A 17826-nucleotide genomic window follows, 5' to 3' on the forward strand; every position below is an offset into this window, starting at 1 on the left:
ACACATCAAAATCAATGTTGACCCAATGATTCTGTAGCAGATACACATCTGCATAGGCATTTTTTATTGTGCTATACTTCATTACAACTGCTTAATTTTTATTTATTATGTACAATGTAGTTGTTTTTTTAATAACTGAAACGCTTGGCTATTTATTTAACTCTGACTCACACAATCCCAGTTGAGGGTATTTATCTCATGTTGTTAATTATTTCCTTAATTGATCTATTGGGGGGACAGAACTTTCTCTGTCGCCGCCCCCACCCTCTGGAACACCTTACCACTAAACATTAGAACATGCCCCAACCTGTCCACCTTCAAAACACTCACCAAAACCCATCTATTTAGAAATGCTTATGCCTTGTACAAAGCGAGCACAGTTTACCAAGTCAAATTCCTTGTGTGTTCAAGCATACCTGGCCAATAAAGCTGATTCTGATTCTGATTCTGATTCTATTTGTCTATTTTCGTTGGTATGCTGTAAGTCACATGTATTTTTTTTTGCCATTTCTTTACAAAAAAAACAACCTTTTTCAACACTTGGTGTTTATCTTTCTATGGGGTTTTGTGATTTAGCAGCAGTCAATTGCTTTCACGTGTGAAAATAAACAAGTCTTTCCTTGCACTTTGGCAGGAACCCAGGGTTGAGACAATCAGCTTTTGAAAGTAAAATCAAACTAAATTAATAATAATATAATAATAATAATAATACTTTATTTATATACAAGTAACAAAGGGCTTTACAGTGGGCAATAAAAACAAGAAGTGCACAGCAAAATGAAGCAATTAAAAATAAAATGAAATAAAAGCTTAAAAACCCTACAAACTTATAAAACAGACCCTTAAAATCAGAGCTAAAATTAAATAAAATCACACAATAAAATACTTCCTGTAAAAGTGTGTCTTGAGTAATGACATAAAACAAGGGACTGACTCTGCTAGTCTGATCTCCTCTGACAGGCTGTTTGGTTTTCAGCCAGCTCCTTGGAATAGCTAACAGAGCACTGCCAGAGGGTCTCAGACTGCGACTAGGTTTGTAGGGGGAGAAAAGCTCAGAGATATATAGAGTCCATGTAGTGCTTTAAAAGTCAATAAAATAATCTCAAAATCAATCCTAATATCAACAGTGATTGATTAAATGCCGACGCCATTAATTTGAGGTGACACTCTTGTTTTTATGAGTGAACATTCTTCTATGGACATAACTTCAGGACAGTAGCTGATTGCAATGCTATGTACTGTACTGTACTGTAGCTAGCATAAATGAGCAGTTGTGTCGTCACGGATCAGAGCAGCTATGGTAGTGGGCGGTCCCTCACCGGCTTTGCTCTGATTGGTTGAGCATCCCCTGCTTCTTTTCCTCATCACTGAACCCATTGAAGGGTCAGCTAATGCTGAAGCTGCTACTAGTGCCTTACCAACGCTGCACATACCAGTGAGTATAACAACTTAACTTGCGCGTGCTTGTCGTTTCTTTTTATAAAGACAGTATCCTCGTGTTGCCAGCTGTGTTATTTCCCCACGGTCGACAGTGGAACAGAGTGTACGTGAAGCGCTGAAGTCACGTGAATCTGACTGCACCGGACAGGTACATAAAACCACACCGTTAACGGTTGTTTGTGACATAAAGGACCTTATTGTGCAACTGACACAGAGCAGAAGGAGGCTCTTTAGTCGTGTTCGTGTTTGTTTGGAGTGTAGTGTTACTCGCCATCTCCTCTTCTCTGTAGTGTGTCTGCGGGGTGACGCAATACGTGCAAAAGATGTCCATCAGCCTCTTGTATCGTATAGGCGGACTTTATGTAACGCGTTTTTGGATTCTTATGACCGGCCTGTAGCACGTGTCTAATTTAGAAGAGCTCCGGTGATGCAGTGTGCACATAAGTATTTCATTCAATAGATGTATTTGATGCTTCTCTGGATAGAAGACATCCACTGCATACAGGGCTTAGTTACACAATGAAACCATGCAGCTGCTGCTGGGCAAAACCACTGACCTCACGTTAAACCAACAAATAGCCTACAGCACGGCGTCCTGCCAATGGCTTTCAGATTCACACTCAGATCACTTCCTTCATTTACGGAAGAGGATTAGGGCAACTGAAAAAAAATAATAATAAGGTCAAATATTTTTTTTAATTATTATTCTGAGATTAAAGTCAGAATTCTGGCTTTAATCTCAGTATTCTGGAATAAAGTCAGAATTCAGACTTTTTTCTCAGAACTCTGAGAATAAAATCAGAATTTTATTCTCAGAAGTCAGAATTCTGAGATTAAAGTCAGAATTCTGATTTTATTCTCAAAAGTCAGATTAAAGTCAGAATTCTGACTTTATTCTCAGAGTTCTGAGAAAAAAGTCAGAATTCTGACTTTAATCTCAGAATTCTGACTTCTGAGAATAAAATCAGAATTCTGACTTTAATCTCAGAATTCTGACTCCTGAGAATAAAATCAGAATTCTGACTTTCATCTCAGAACTCTGAGTATAAAATCCGAATTCTGACTTCTGAGAATAAAATCAGAATTCTGATTTTATTCTTTGAATTCTGAGAAAAAAGTCAGAATTCTGACTTTTTTCGACAGTCAGAAAAAAGTCAGAATTCTGACTTTTTTCTCAGAATTCTGACTTCTGAGAATAAAATCAGAATTCTGACTTTAATCCCAGAATTCTGACTTCTGAGAATAAAATCAGAATTCTGACTTTCATCTCAGAATTCTGACTTTATTCTCAGAATAATAGTTAAAAAAAAAAATTGACCTTTTAAATTTTTTTTTTTTCAGTGGCCCTAATCCTCTTCCGTATGAATTTGTTGGACACTTTAGAACTCTATCTAGCTGTATGCACTTTTGAGATGCTTTTAAAAAAAACTAAAAACTTTCTCACACTTGATTTTTGTTTTTCCAGCACGATGGCATCACTTTCACAGACAAAGGAACTCTTCAGGAGAGCAGACGCTGTCTGTTTCGATGTGGACAGCACAGTGATCAAAGAAGAAGGCATAGATGAGCTTGCCAAATTTTGTGGTGTTGGGGATGCAGTCACTGAAATGTAAGTTTAATAATAATAATAATAATTCATTTTATTTATAGGCGCCTTTCTGGACACCCAAGGTCACCTTACAACATAGCAATATTAAAAGCAACACTCAACAGTAAAAACTAAATACATTAGAATAAAGATACAATACTAGAAGAATGAAAAGGGTGGGGGGGGGGGAGTCATTCCAGTCCTAGGGAGACAGATTATAGTGTGTAAGCTTGGCGGAAAAGGTGAGTTTTGAGGCGGGATTTGAAGGTGGTGGGAGAGGTGGAATTTTGTACATCCAGGGGGAGAGACAGGGTTCCCATGCATCCTGGAAAAACTGGAAAACCTGGAAAACAGTTGACCAGTTTTCAAGTACTGAAAAAACACCTGGAAAATGGGAGAAAAAGTAAAATGTCCTGGAAAATCACGGATTGTCCTGGAAAATTATTCCAACGTGACTGTGTGCGACCGGACAAGGATAAAAAAACACATCTTCATTCAACAGTTGTGGCCATTTTTGTCATTCAGATCTATTTAGGTCAATTTATGCACTGATCCTCTGATTATTCTTATTATTCTTATTATTTATTTCAGTAAGGCAGCTTCCTGAGTCCTTTGCTGGCTCTTTTGTTTTTTACTTAGCTAATTTTATATTTTTTGAGAAAAGAGAAAGCTGAGATGTGAGTTGCCCATCATTGTTGCTTGGTTGCACTAATAAAGTGCTGTACATCTGTGGTTTCATTATTGTATAATCAATTTGCCATAATTTTTAAGCATGTAAGAGATGATTTCATCGATAGCCATAGACTACTTATACTCAATGTAGACTTCCACTGAGAGGAACACATTAGATGATTTAGGAACTAAATTAGGAACTAAATTTAGACTGTCACACCAGCTTAATCACTGAAAATGTCCTTGAAATGTCCTTGAAAATGATCTCTGGAAAAGAGTGGGAACCCTGGAGAGAGTTCCAGAGGCGGGGCCGAGTGGCTGAAGGCTCTCGACCCCATGGTGGTCAATGGAGCAGGTGGGAGGGTGAGTTGGATGAGAGAGGAGGACCTGAGACTACGGGTGGGAATTTTAGTATGGAGGAGGTCAATGAGGTACTGAGGAGCTAGGTTGTTGATGGCCTTATATGTGAGGAACAGAATCTTGAAAATGATGCAGAATTTAATCGGAAGCCAGTGGAGCTGCTGCAGGACAGGTGTGATGTGGCTGGTGGAGGGGGTTCTGGTGATGATGTGGGCAGCAGAGTTTTGAACCAGTTGAAGTTTATGGATGGATTTGTCAGGTAAACCAAAAAGAAGGGAGTCGCTATAATCTAGGCGGGAGATGACCAGGGTGTGAACCAGAATGATTATGAAATCACATCGAGAGCATACATAGAAAGATGTTTTATTTTGTGTTAACCTTTCCAAAAAAATATTCCATCCATCTTCCATCTTCTATTTTTGCATATCAGGACTCGCAAAGCCATGGGTGGCTCAATGACATTTAAAACCGCCTTGACAGAGCGCCTCTCCATCATCCGGTGCTCCAGAGAACAAGTGAACAAACTTATCACAGATCACCCACCTCAGCTGACTCCAGGTATCAGGTGAGTAGTGGCCACCAATAATAGGGTCCCAAGATTCCACTCATTACAGAAAAAATGACATGCAAATTAAAGCGACTAAATATTAAATCCAGGGCAAGAAAGGACAGAAAAAAGAATATGCAATAATGCAAGGGAAATGTCATCACTTTATTTAGATATTTAAATGTAATATGAATGCAATTAGTGTGTTTTTAATATACTGTTGTTAATTGTTATCCAGGGAGCTGGTGGATCGCCTGCATCAGCGCAATATAAAGGTTTTCCTCATCTCAGGCGGCTTCCGCTGCATTGTTGAACATGTGGCCACTCAGCTAAACATTCCTCTTCATCATGTCTACGCTAACCGACTCAAGTTCTACTTCAATGGTAAGAACTGGAGGCCGACTGTGACTGTTCTGTTTTGATTATAGTGGAGCATGGTCCCACCTTTTTCCACCACCTTCAGTTTACATTAGCTTCTATGCGTGTTTATTTTCCAGGAGAGTATGCTGGTTTTGATGAGAGTCAGCCCACAGCTGAGAGTGGTGGAAAGGGAAAGGTGATCAGCATGCTGAAGGAGCAGTACGGCTTTAAAACAATGGTGATGATCGGAGATGGAGCCACAGATCTAGAGGCCTCTCCCCCTGCGGTGAGTGTGAACCTGAGGTGTCTTGTGATTCACTTTAAAGGCAGCTGGTGGGTGGTCAACATGGAGGAAACGCATCCAAGTTCATTGGATGCTACAGTGCAGTGACAGTGTTGTGTTTTTTTACCCACAGAGTGCTTTCATTGGCTTCGGAGGGAACGTCATCAGGCCACAGGTGAAGGAGAGGTCTACGTGGTACGTCACAAGTTTTGGGGAGCTGTTAAAGGAACTGGAAAAGATCTAAGTGTCCTCAGAGAGTACTGTACTTATTTTTAACCTTTTTATTATTGCACCCAAGGGTGTGCACCTAATGGTTTTATCCAGTGCACATTTTTTCCTTTAACTCTGAATAGAATTTTATAATGAATGAAAATGTTTACACTAGTGACCAATTATACCTTCAAGGGGATGTCACCCTGTTGATTTTCAGTGTAGAGGATACTAAACAAATAACCAAACACTGTCTGTGTGTGGGTTAACAATATGATTTTAGATGTTTTTTTGCACCTTGTCCATCAAAGTCTTTAGTCAAGCTAATACAATGTCTTCATATTTTGGCAAGTGCAATGAGCAGTAGAGATGTTTTCACTCTGTATGGATGCTAAGAGCTGTAACGTTACACATCACCACATGAGTGTGTAGGCATTAAACAGACAAACATGCTATCAAAAGATTTTGTTTGAACTGCTTTATTCAATCATGGCCGCCTTGTCCATCCCTTGATATTGTCCTCCATGAACTGAGGAACAAAAACACAAGATATACATGCTTCCTTTGAAAACTCTAATTTTAGAATATACAGCAGCACAAGTCTGTGCTGGTTTCAGTCTGCCACTTTTAGATAACATCTGTTTCCAGATTTTATTTTGCACGATAGTTATACTCCTTTGAAACATGTTGGATAAAAACTCTTTAAAACCAGCCATCTCTTCACAAGAAAGAAATACAAACACTGCACCATGAAACAACATTACCGTTACAGGAAACCAAGGAACAGCCAGAAAACAACTGAAAGGAGAAGCTTGCAATAAAAAGAGGCTTTTTTTTAAATCAAATATAAAATAATGAGGTTTGTATTTCACACCGTTCAAACTTTAATTTTTTATATACAGTCCTGCTCTCACATCAGTCAGCATTAACATGGCTTACTACTCAGCACACTTCAAATAAATGTATCCCAAGTTTACATTAAATAAATAAATAGCTCCTGCACTGTGCAGTGAGCCTCAGCAGTTCTGTTCCTCCTCACAGCTGCTTGTATTTTCAAGTAACTTTGGTTCCTAACTCAGACGAGCTCTTCATTGCCAAGTTTTAATGTGGCACGAGACGTCAAGCGTGACGGCCATCAGGAGGTTTAATTTGGCCAAATTACCTCATCCTGCTCCAGAACCAGGATAATAAAAGGAGTGGTGTCCCTTGGGGTAGGCTTGGAGTATTTTTCGGTTGTGTTTATATATATTTATATATATGTGGCAGACATAGTTTCTCCCCTCTGTCCTAGTGGCATCTTAAAGTAACAAAATAAAGAAAAGAACAGAGAAGGGAGGATGATGGCAGCACTGACAGGAGGTTGAAACAGTGATAGTGATGCTCTGGATGTATGTAACATTCAAAAAGATGCCACTTGATGTTAGTTCACTTCTCAGTTTACTGCAGCGGGGAAGCCTTTGTCGGAATCATGATCCTGGAATCCATGTGCTGAATGAGGGGAACTGAAAAACAGAAAACAAATCACTCAAAGTCAGATGGATTCGTAGAGAGTTCTAAAAGTGACTGAAAGATTAATATTTTTGCTACACCTAATAAAACTTGGCAGACAAGCCTTTTAAAAGTTGAGATTTTCAAAGCAGGAAGTTGCTCACCCGTGTAATAAACCACCTCGTCCCAGCCGTCCTGCTGCCAGGCCCCGGACCTTGTTTCTTCTCTGGACTGAAGGTCTTTGTAAGCTGCAACAAATCACAAATCATACAAATTAGCATTCCTTTTAATATGTCAGGTAACTTCACAGCAAGTAGGTGGGTGTTTGTCATGAACAGAGGCAGCAGCTTTATTTCAGAGTAATCCAGCGACCGAGCTACGATAACTTCTGTGGCGTTCGATATCTGGTAAACCGCTTCAAACATGAGGTGGCCTCACCTGAAGAAAAATGTTGTGGGGCATGTCGTTGTAAAATCTTGCTTATGTCAACAGTTCAAACAGACACGTAGAAAGACCTGAGGGACCTGAGTTTGTGAAATGTTTGTGTCCACCTGATGAATCAATGTCAAACATTCCTGAGGATTTTTGTTGCGCAATTTAGCAACTCAGAATTTTTTTTTTTCAAGCTAGCCGTCACATTAGTGAACTGTTGGGTAGGTAGACACATGGACATAATAAAGAGTAGACGCTGCATCGACCGCTACGACCTATTGGCACTGACGAGCCATGGGGCCGCCATCTTGGTCCGGTGACCAGCTCCACTCAAGTGGCTGTTTCCGAAACGACCTGCTACATACTACTACTAATGTAGTAGGCAGTAGGTATTGCCTGCTACATACTGTGTATGAATTTAGTATGTAGTATGACTGTTCTGTCCGATCTGTCATGCAGCATGCTGAGCCAGACTTCGCTGGATTTCCGGTTTCGGAAAGCGGAAGTAAACAACGGCGAAGCCGATAAATAAAAAGCTTATTTAGCATCCATTTATGATTTAAAAAGTTAGGAAGTGGTTTATATGTAATTTGATAACTTTCACAGCACCCAAAAACGCATTTCCTCCCGTCAAAAAATGAGGAAAAAGAAAAAGCAGAACGAGCGCTGTGCATTGTGGGAAACAGTACGCGAGGCAGACTGGTCCGATGCACACTGAGATATTTCCCCGAATCAGTAGACATCCGGGGAGTTTTGGCATACTGCAGATTTTGCTCTTGTTCACATACTACTTACTACATACTGAATTTTGGACATATCAGTACGTACTGCTAGTATAGTAGGCGATTTCGGAAACAGCCCCCGTAATCTGTTTGGCAGGTGCAACTAAGTGTCAGTGCATTTAATCAAACATAACTCGCTGAATACTAAACTGATTTTCATGCAGATTTTTTTTTCTGTAAACGTCATACATGTAGGTTTGATACAGGACACATGGTTCAGCGTATTTTAAAATTCATAGTGGGCTTAACCGTAATAGAATATTCTGATATGTGATATATGTGATGTATGATAGGTATTTTGCTGCACAGTGCTCTGACATCTTGAAGTCTCTGCTGCTTCAGTTTACGTTTACAGGTAGGATCATGGGTAGGATGACCGGACCAAGACGGCGGCCGTATTTCTTGCGCCCCAGCAGCCAATGCGGCGTCTACTAGTTATATGTCTATGGTTAGACAGTTTTATCAGAGTTTTCTTGCTGGTGACAATTTAGATAAAGCGGTGGAACTGAATCAAAATGTCGTGGTGTGCCAGAACAAAATCCAAACTAACGGCTGAGAGAGGGGACACTGCTCTGGAGAGCTACGAAGTTCATGTTAGGTGGTGATTATGTGGAGTTGAGGCACCTAGTTCAAAGTACTCTAAAGGGATTCTGTCTGTTTTAAATTTCAATATGTACAGCTTGTTGATTTTGCACTTAAGCCAATTGTTGTACAACGACAAGTGAAAATTGATGATTAAGAATCCCAAAGCACGGCAACAGCTTCAACAGTTAACATCCGCCAAGACTGGAACGTATGACAACTGATTTCAGCACTAGCACATTATCTACACAGCGTCACTGTCAGAATGTTATTTGGCATGAAGCTGGTGTGTGAGCGTACCCCAAAGGTGATGAACCATATAAAGGTTGCCGATCTGTGAGAAAAATCCTCCCACGGCTTCTCTGTTGTGCTGGCGGTATCCGATGGCCCGGGCCCTGTGGAAAAGAACAACTTTAAGTCACAACACCGGCCAAAACACACCAAGGCGCCATCTGGCATAACAAGACGAGGCCTGCACACGCAAGATATTTGATCGGCCTTCAAACAAGGATTTCAACATAATCTCTGACTTTATTTTTAATTTTGTAATTTAATCTGGACTGTTTTTCATTTACACAAATGGTCTATTTTGGTTACGAAAGCGAGACAACAATGGCCGTCCAAGTTTCCAAGTTTGATTCTGCATTGCAACATCGCTTTCAACCACAGGATATGACACCATTAGTGAACTGTATACATGTTTACGAATCCTAACGCTGGCCAAAACCATGTGAAATGATTGGAGTGGGTCGAGTGTAATGCTTTAAATCCATATTTTCTCCAAAAGAAAACATTGACTTATTCAAAGCATAATCACTGTCTGGATACAAAACTATTAAGTTTCAGTTTGTCATGTTTTTGTAACTTGAGGAAGACATTTCAGCCTTAGGCCTTGACTACACAAGAAGCACTGACATTACCCTGAATTGCTTTGCTGGCATTATTTGCATAACTGTGGAAGTTTAAAGTAAGCCTTAATATAAACATAAGAAATAGTTTGAGGAAGAATTATACGGTTAAAGGTGAACTTTTTTATCATAAGTTAGCGTTTTACCTGGTATGATCAGCCTAGTCTGTATTAACAGAGTGAAGCAAAATATTAGTGTGTTCAAGTCAAATTTACATGTAAAATCTTGCACACTGCAGGATTATGAAGTGGAACAACATTTCAGTAACACTCCCATGGCCATCATCAGTGGCAAAGGTTCAAGATAAACTGTTGAATGTAATCCAGTGGATTTAGCAAGCAGAAAACAAATCCAAACTGGTAAGACAAGTACAAACACAGAAATCCACGACAGTGCAATCAAGAAACCAATAAGCTGGTAGAAAGCACAAGTAGTCCTTTCAATCAATTGCAATCAGCTGCATCACATAAACTGATAAACTCTGACCTGCTGGCTCTGTCAGGTTGGGTATGGAATCTTTTAGGCTCCTTTCCCTTAACCATTAAGAGAGCATACATCCAGAGTGTGTGTAACATTCCATCTGAATCTGAGTCTTGGCTCGAGAGCATGACAGTACAGCTTTGAAACTGAGCCTCTCTGAGGAATAGCAGTTATTAATGAAGGCATGATGAGGAAGGTTTCATGTAGTTCAACAGCTCTGTAAGTACAGTTCTGTGAATCAAATGATTACAGGCTGCCTTACCAGTAATTACCCCACTCGATCATGGTGCCGGGCTGGAAGAAGAAAAGAGAAACGTTGTTATTACAATAGAGCACATGTAACTTCATAAGCTGCAGACTGATGACACACTTTCTTCACTTCTTTATAAAGTAAATACACTAACACAAATGAATGGTGAAGATGCAGCACAGGTACTTTATCTTTAAGAAGATAAGCTGCGATACGAGCAACGTCCAAAGGCTTCTGCAATCAATCTCTGGTGCTCAAAACAACAAACCCCCTGCTGTCTGTGAGGTTTAATCTCAGTCTGTGATGAAGGATAATAGCTTTCATTCATCACAGGAAGCATGACAGTTTTCACTGTTAGATTAGAGAGACAGCCTTAATCTGCAGGAGCTGATGAGCGAAGAGCTTCAACTGAACTATTGATCCGTGTTGAAATCAGGCACCACTGGATCTCCAGTTTAGTCTTTAAAAAGACACGAATAGCTTGTATACTCATTAGAAAGAAATAGCACAAACATGACTATTTGAGCAGGACTCTCATCCTGACTGAAATCACATTACACATCTGACTTTAGCTCTCTGGGGATGGAGGTAATTTACAGATCTAAAGCATGTGACTGTGAGTTTAAATGGATACTTAAAGGGATAAACGTGATGTTGGGAAAATTTAAGCGTGACAGTGAAGTGAAGCTGCAAGTTAACAAGATGAGATTTGTTTGGACAGGGACAATCTCTGAACTTTTTGGCTATCATTTCATGGTGACATAGCCTTTGAGAGTGATGGCCAACTTTACAGGGCCTCTAGTGTGACCCTGTGGTTAGCAGCAGAAGACTTCAGGCGGCAATGAGTTCCTTCTCCATGTGTCGACTTTGTTAACAGCTTGGCAACTTGAGAAGCAAGAATGGAGTTGCTGAGACGGCAGTTTGTAAGCTCTAGCATGCAGTCGTTTGTTGTAAAAGTATAAATTAAAGCTCCTGTGAGAAGTATTTATCTGGTTATGGGACAGCGGAAATTATTAAAGACCCCACTTCATGACCTAGATAAGGTTCACAGACCATAGGTATTTATAGGCATGTCATCCCTGCTGGGGGGGGGGGATCAACAGCTAGCTACATGAACAGGCTATAAAAACATTTCCAACACCCAAGATTCATTGTTAGTTGGAAGTCCACATTTAAAGGAAGATGAGATTTGTGTCAGATACTGGAATCATCCTTCCTTGTCAGCAGAGGGCGCCAAAATTGACACAACCTAAAACTTCCTCACTGGAGCTTTAATTCAAGCTAAACTAATGTTAGATGACTGCTGATGGGTTATGCTGAGTAAACTGCATTTCAACCCTTTGCTCCTAGCACAAATTGTAACACTTCATACACCCAAGATCCAGCCTTGCATCTATAGAGTCTGCAGTTTTTGCAGAAACTGTGAATACAGGTTGAAACAGAGCTAGCTCCCTGTAGTGAGCGTAAATGCTAACTTGTAAAGTTGTGATAAAATCATAGACTGTATTAAATATGGACGTAGTATCCGTGACGTCACCCATCTGTTCCTGAGAGCTGTTTTGAAGCCGATCGACGGCGGCAGCCATATTGGAAATGCGGAACTCAACTATGCAGAGTGTGACGTAAAGAGGCGGAGTTTGAGCCTCTTAGCCAACAGCTATGTGTTCCCGTCCGGGAGTCAAGTCAGTCATGTCCTTATTTGGGCAAAAACTTGTAATCTTAATATCTTCTGAACCATTGTGTTAGAAAAAAATTCACCTTCCGTACATTGTGTGCCGATAAATTAGCTACATAGAGCCAAGTCGTTTTTGGAACCAGGCTGTAAACATGTTTATTAATGCTGCAAAGATCGTCTTTTTTGAATTGGTGTCTATGTGGTTTCCAGTGTTTCTGCAGCCAGGCTCAAGTGGATTCTCGATGAATTGCAGTTTACAACACTTCCGCATGGGCTTCATAGTTTGAGACCGGAGGTTGCTGCTTGGTTAGAACAGAGGTAGCTCCCTGTAGTGAGCATAAATGCTAACTTGTAAAGTTGTGATAAAATACGCAAAACAATGGTCTTTAGAATCTTTTATCCTGTCAGAATGAAGAAGCGAAATCACCATTCAGTACGTCAGGAAACAGGCCCTGCAGGTTGGTTATGCTTTACCCTTTCTTTGTATGTTTAAACTTCAAACACAACAGCCATTGCATTGAATGTCAGTCACTGACTCACTCTATTTGGGAGTTGCTCCTTTAGGACAACAAGGCTGCAAAGTTAGAGTCCATGCATTCTGTATAGATCTCACAATCCTTCAAGACGATCTTTCATATTTGGTGATTATGGACTGTAATACAACAAACATGGTCTTGTAAGGAGTAATACCTCCAACAAAAGTTATTAGAACTGAGGTTTTTGGGCTCCATAACATCAAATTAGGCCCATCACTGTTTTACTACAAATATTCTTGGATTAGATTTGCTCTAACTTTTTTTTCAGATGTATTTGCCAAGTCAGACATTAGTTAAAAAAAGAGCTAACACTTTCAAATCCCTACAGCATCACCATTGGCTAATCATTCCAAACTCTGTGGCGGATTTAAACTCACCCTGAGCTGGTAGGACCTGAGCTCGTAGATGTTGGGACCCTCCCGAGGTACGGGCTCATTCCAGAAGCTGAACTCGAGCAGGAGCTGATTTCTGCGAGACATCAGCATCTTACCCCGCTCCTTCCTGTACGCTGTGAAATCCTGCAAGAGGAGACACGCCCAATCAATGCGCTTCACTTTGACGGATCGCTGTACTCATTTAATAGCCCAAAAGTTTAAACTCATGTTAGACAAGCAGGATGAGCTGAATGAGTCTGTACCTCGTTCTTCTTGAGTTTGTTCATCACTTCAGTTAGTGCAGGGTATCCACCTCTGTAACGCCACAGATGGACTTAAAAATAGAAGAAAATATATTTTAGAGATTAAAGCTGGGGTTGGTAGTCAGATTTAGATACACTTTATGTTATACTGGTTAAAAGCTCTCACGACGGGGGCTCTGACAAGCAAAATAATTAATGACATTTAGTAAGTCCTACAGAAAATGTAGATGTACTGTAGCGTCCGTCCAGACGCTGTAAGGATGACAAGCCGGTTCGTGAACACTTTGAGTTTTAATAACCGGTCACTGTTGGCCGTGATCACGCAGAACAACAAAGCAACAATCAATGTTTGAATGAATGAAAAACTTCTCTCGTCTCTCCTCTCTCCCGCTCACACACTACACCTCAGTCTCCTGATGCCTTCACTAACTGTCAACACTGTAGGAATTAAGAACATCTACACTGAACACATTTAACAAACAGTAGAGTTGTTACAGTATTATATGTGTTATAGCTTTTCTCCTGATATCATGTCACCAGTACAACTGGATAATGCTAGCATGACAGTTGTGAGTACTAACAGCAGCCATGTTTGTTTGTGTTTTTAACTTTCACTATGATAATATTTTGGTGAGGACCGGGTTTGAATCAGTCACGATCATATGGTCATGAATCAGCGGCACTCGTGCATGTGAGCGGGGGGGTGTCGTTTTGGAGGAGCTCTGAGGGAGGAGGGGAGGGGTTAGACGAGTCCTGAAGACATGCTACATTCAAATTCATGCTAGTTTTCCGAGACTACCAACCCCAGCTTTAAACAAAATACACAATGCTCAAATCATACAAATTAAGGTTATTAAATACTACAACAAAAACATTAGAAACGAACATATGTACTTCTTTAAATAACGCCCACCACTTTCTTTTGAGTGTTGGATCAACACATGGCAGGTATTAGCTGCACACCTTGTGAAGCTAAGCTAGCATTGTGATAACTAATGACCTTCAGCAGGTTCTTGTATTATCAAGCCAATAATCCAGTTTTAAAAAGCAATAAATGCAAAATAATTTCTAATTATGAAATGAGAAGAATAAGAAATACTGATCCTGAGAAACAAAGCTGACAACATAAGGTAGCACAAAAACACTCCACCTTAGTATGTACATACAGCTGAGATCTGCTATAATGATGGTTCTTTGTGCGTAGATATGCAGTATGACATCTGATTTACAAAATTTGCAGATGGGTTTATGTTGATATTAGTAATCCTACCAGCCTGGTCCTGCTCCCCATACCAGGTATTCCAGGTGCCCACCAGCTCACAGGGGTAGTACTTATCAGCATGGATAGAGGGCAAAACATCTTCACTGTGAATAGATGACAAACACCAAACTGAAACAAATAGTGAACGAAAGCATAACTCTGGATACATTTCATACAATCAAATACCCTGCAGGTGAAACTGTGTCATGGGTCCTCTCAGCAATGTTTCAAGTCCCAAATTAGTCCCTCACTACCAGCAGTCATCTTAGGTATGAGCAGGGATCGTCCGTGACGGACGGAAGTCATGCCAGCTTGTCACTCACTTTACAGAAATAGACTACACTGACTTATTCTTACTCAACAAGAGGATAGCCTGCACTGCTAACATACTTATGTTAACTAACATATGTTAAGTACAAGTAAATAACAGTATGTAGCTGAGACTGTTAAATGAAATAACACTCACTTGAGTTTGTTGTAAGCATCCAGGCACTCTGGTTTGACATTATGGACTGAAAAGAGAGTCAGGGTTAATGATATAGTCTTTAGGTTCAATTCAACATTTTTGTATCATGAAGTCAACTTACACTGAATTTTATACAGGTTGCTTTCCTCATTTTTGGTCAGTAGATTGGAGTGTGCATCTTTCCTGGGATCAACTTTCCTCACAAACAGTGACTTAAACCAGCTGTCCTGTCTGTTTCTGCTGCTTGATGTTCCAAACCCCCTGCAGACACAAATCAATCACCATGAACAACAAATGGGTGGAAGAGAAAATAGAAGTCTTGCTAGACTGTTTCCTCATATTTTGCAGCGTTTTTCACGCTGCATTACATTTTATTACTAGTGATAGTTACAGCACTCACCATTGCATACTATACAAAAAGGTGGGATGGTCTTCTCTGACCGAAGGGCGTGATTTTCATTTTTACCTGTTTATTTTTAAAGCGCTTGTTGGGATGCTACCATCATACTTATCTTCAATAGTACTTTGGTCCTCTGGAGCAAAACACACCAGATCAACTGATTGGCTCACTCTCCAGGTTCCCAGAGTTAATTCTGAACTGGGTAGATCTGCCTTTTGCGTTTTTGCACCATCTGCATGGAACTCCCTTCAATGCACTTTAAAAATGAATGCACTGGTTTCTTTTAGTCATTTTAAATCATTAGTTTTACAATTTTTACCCTCTGATTGTGCCTGTTTTAACTGACTTTGTGTAACATTATTTCAATGCTTGTAACATTACTTTTAACCCTCCTGCTATGTTTGTTTCTCTGGAACAGCAGTAATGTTCCTGGGTCAATGTGACCCGGGGCATATTCAATTATCCAAAAGTGTCAGAACCACAAAAAACCCATATAAACATTATTTTTAAATCTAATTTTTAACTCCATTACTAACCATTTAAATCAAGATTTAGTCCATTGGTGTTCTTTAATTCTCACAGATCATGGTTCAATGAGGGTAACTCACTTGTTTTTTATTAAAATTAATGTTAAAACCTTTTTTAATGTACATTTGAAAGCCCTAAATATAAATACAATAGTTTGACATGACATAGATTTTTGTTTATTTTATATTTCATTTATATATATATTTTTTTATGAAGTGATATTGATAATAAGACATGTTGCCCAGATTTTTATGCTGCATTTATCTGGTTTGGAAGGCATATATTACCTAAAATAGACTTTAAAAAGGGGTCAATTTGACCCACAACATAACAGGAGGGTTAATTGTTGTCTGTTTTTAATTGATCATCATTATTTTAGGGTTACATCTTTTATTTGCTTATCATGCATTTTAATGTTTCTTTAATATACTCGTCGTCATTGTAATTGAGGGCTTGCTCTCAAGGATTTTCGAGTTTAAATAAAGATAATAATAAGTTTACCTTGATGTGTGTAAACATTTGCTCTAAAATGTACACATCTCTATATAAATAGTCACGTTTCATCAATAGAAATCACAGTTTTGAAGCTTCTTTCTCTGTCAGAGTTGACTGTTCTTTAGCCAAAATACAGACTAGGTTTCAAATGTTACTACCTCCTTCATCTGTAACATGAACATTGTGGTATTAGGGTTTAAAACATACAGCATCTAAAAGTACACCTTTCAGAATCACACCTTGTTTGAAGAGCACAACATACACAGAGTTCTCAGTGATGTATCAAATTGACCTTGAGCATTTGTGATGCTAAATAACAAGAGATTACAGAAACGCCTATTCTTCCCTCTTCACCTGCAAATGCACTCATCTTTAAACTTAAATATCCTGTAATAAACGATATTAAGGTCACACTTGTTTTTATGTGAGTTCATGCTAAAGGCCACTCAAGGCTGGCTAGCAGTGAACGAGCTAGCTTGCTCCAGCTCATCATGGCCACTTCAGAAAGACACCGAAACAAATCAAACAGCGACAAACTACGAACACTACAGACATGAATACAGAGCACACACACTGATGTCTGCCCCACCTGCTCCACAAGACGAGCTGTCCGGCAGACTGGGCCCTGCTTGTAGCCCGACCCAGACCACCGCTGACTCTGTGAAGGACTCCAGTCGCCATCTTCAACGGAGCTAATGCAAACAGGCGTAATTACCACATCTCACCAGCAGGGGGCAGTGCTCACAAGTAGAGACCAAAGCACAGTTACTGAACCTGCAGAGAACCAGAGAAGGAGATTTTTAGTAAGCCAGGCACAAGGTTTTATTCTTCAGTAGTTGTTGTAGGTTGTATTTTAGTGATGTCTTCAGTCACGTAGACAGTGGTGGACAAAGTACACAGCTTCATTTCATTATTTAAGTCAAAGTATAGATACTCCAGGTCAAATATTATCAATCAATCAATCAAGCTTTATTTATATAGCACCTTTCATACAAATAAAATGCAACCCAAAGTGCTTTACAGCGATTGAAAACAAGAAAGAAGCAGAAATGAAACAATGCTAAGACATTTTAGTGGAAGATAATAATAATGATAATAATAAAACTAATAAAAATACAAATTAAAAATAAGAACAACATAAAAATAAAATAAAATAGAGACCAATGCACACCAAAATAAAATATGTGTAATTAAAATAAGTTAAAGCATCAAAATTAAGAAATAAAAATAGATTAAAATAAATAGATTTAAAAGGTAAGGATAAGAGTTGAAAAATAAAACTAAGGCTGAAAAATATCAATAAAACTGAGTAGATAAATAAAATTAAATAAATGAATGAATAAATACATAAAAATAGAATAAGATAACAGTTAAAATTACTAAAATAATATTTAAATCAATATTATAGTAAAAGGTAGGTAATAAAATTGTTAAACCCTACATAAA

At 39.3% G+C, this 17826-nt stretch overlaps 2 protein-coding genes across 3 annotated transcripts; one reads left to right on the top strand and one right to left on the bottom strand.

The window, feature by feature from the left end:
* The first annotated feature begins 1303 nt into the window (after window positions 1-1303).
* On the top strand, window positions 1304-5923 carry psph (phosphoserine phosphatase). Of its 2 annotated transcripts, none has more exons than XM_034700557.1 (6): window positions 1304-1435; window positions 2906-3049; window positions 4491-4625; window positions 4846-4991; window positions 5105-5253; window positions 5384-5923. In XM_034700557.1, exons 1-6 carry the CDS (start codon window positions 1392-1394, stop codon window positions 5492-5494), a joined length of 729 nt encoding a protein of 242 aa, XP_034556448.1. In that variant the 5' UTR covers window positions 1304-1391; the 3' UTR covers window positions 5495-5923. The 2 variants fall into 2 exon arrangements, with proteins under 2 accessions (XP_034556448.1, XP_034556449.1); XM_034700558.1 differs by lacking the exon at window positions 1304-1435 and adding an exon at window positions 1501-1588.
* On the bottom strand, window positions 5924-17126 carry LOC117824992 (protein NipSnap homolog 2-like). The gene is made up of 10 exons (XM_034700555.1): window positions 16970-17126; window positions 15079-15218; window positions 14958-15003; window positions 14501-14595; window positions 13231-13301; window positions 12971-13111; window positions 10395-10426; window positions 9045-9139; window positions 7113-7196; window positions 5924-6962 (listed from the first exon to the last, which is right to left on the bottom strand). The coding sequence occupies exons 1-10, from the start codon at window positions 17059-17061 to the stop codon at window positions 6898-6900; spliced, it is 861 nt and encodes a 286-aa protein (XP_034556446.1). The 5' UTR covers window positions 17062-17126; the 3' UTR covers window positions 5924-6897.
* Window positions 17127-17826: the final 700 nt, after the last annotated feature.

Source organism: Notolabrus celidotus, chromosome 14 (assembly GCF_009762535.1).
Source record: "Notolabrus celidotus isolate fNotCel1 chromosome 14, fNotCel1.pri, whole genome shotgun sequence".
Classification (NCBI taxonomy): Eukaryota; Metazoa; Chordata; class Actinopteri; order Labriformes; family Labridae; genus Notolabrus; species Notolabrus celidotus.

Excerpts from the sequence above, each read along its gene's own strand:
- LOC117824992 (XM_034700555.1), bottom strand. The coding sequence starts at position 17,061 with ATGGCGACTGGAGTCCTTCACAGAGTCAGCGGTGGTCTGGGTCGGGCT. Across the intron at positions 14,596-14,957 it reads GATGCTTACAACAAACTCAA|TGAAGATGTTTTGCCCTCTA; the intron begins GTGAGTGTTATT and ends ATCTATTCACAG. Across the intron at positions 9,140-10,394 it reads ATCGAGTGGGGTAATTACTG|GGCCCGGGCCATCGGATACC; the intron begins GTAAGGCAGCCT and ends TCTTTTCCACAG.
- psph (XM_034700557.1), top strand. The coding sequence starts at position 1,392 with ATGCTGAAGCTGCTACTAGTGCCTTACCAACGCTGCACATACCA. Across the intron at positions 3,050-4,490 it reads GGGGATGCAGTCACTGAAAT|GACTCGCAAAGCCATGGGTG; the intron begins GTAAGTTTAATA and ends TTTGCATATCAG. Across the intron at positions 4,992-5,104 it reads ACTCAAGTTCTACTTCAATG|GAGAGTATGCTGGTTTTGAT; the intron begins GTAAGAACTGGA and ends TTTATTTTCCAG.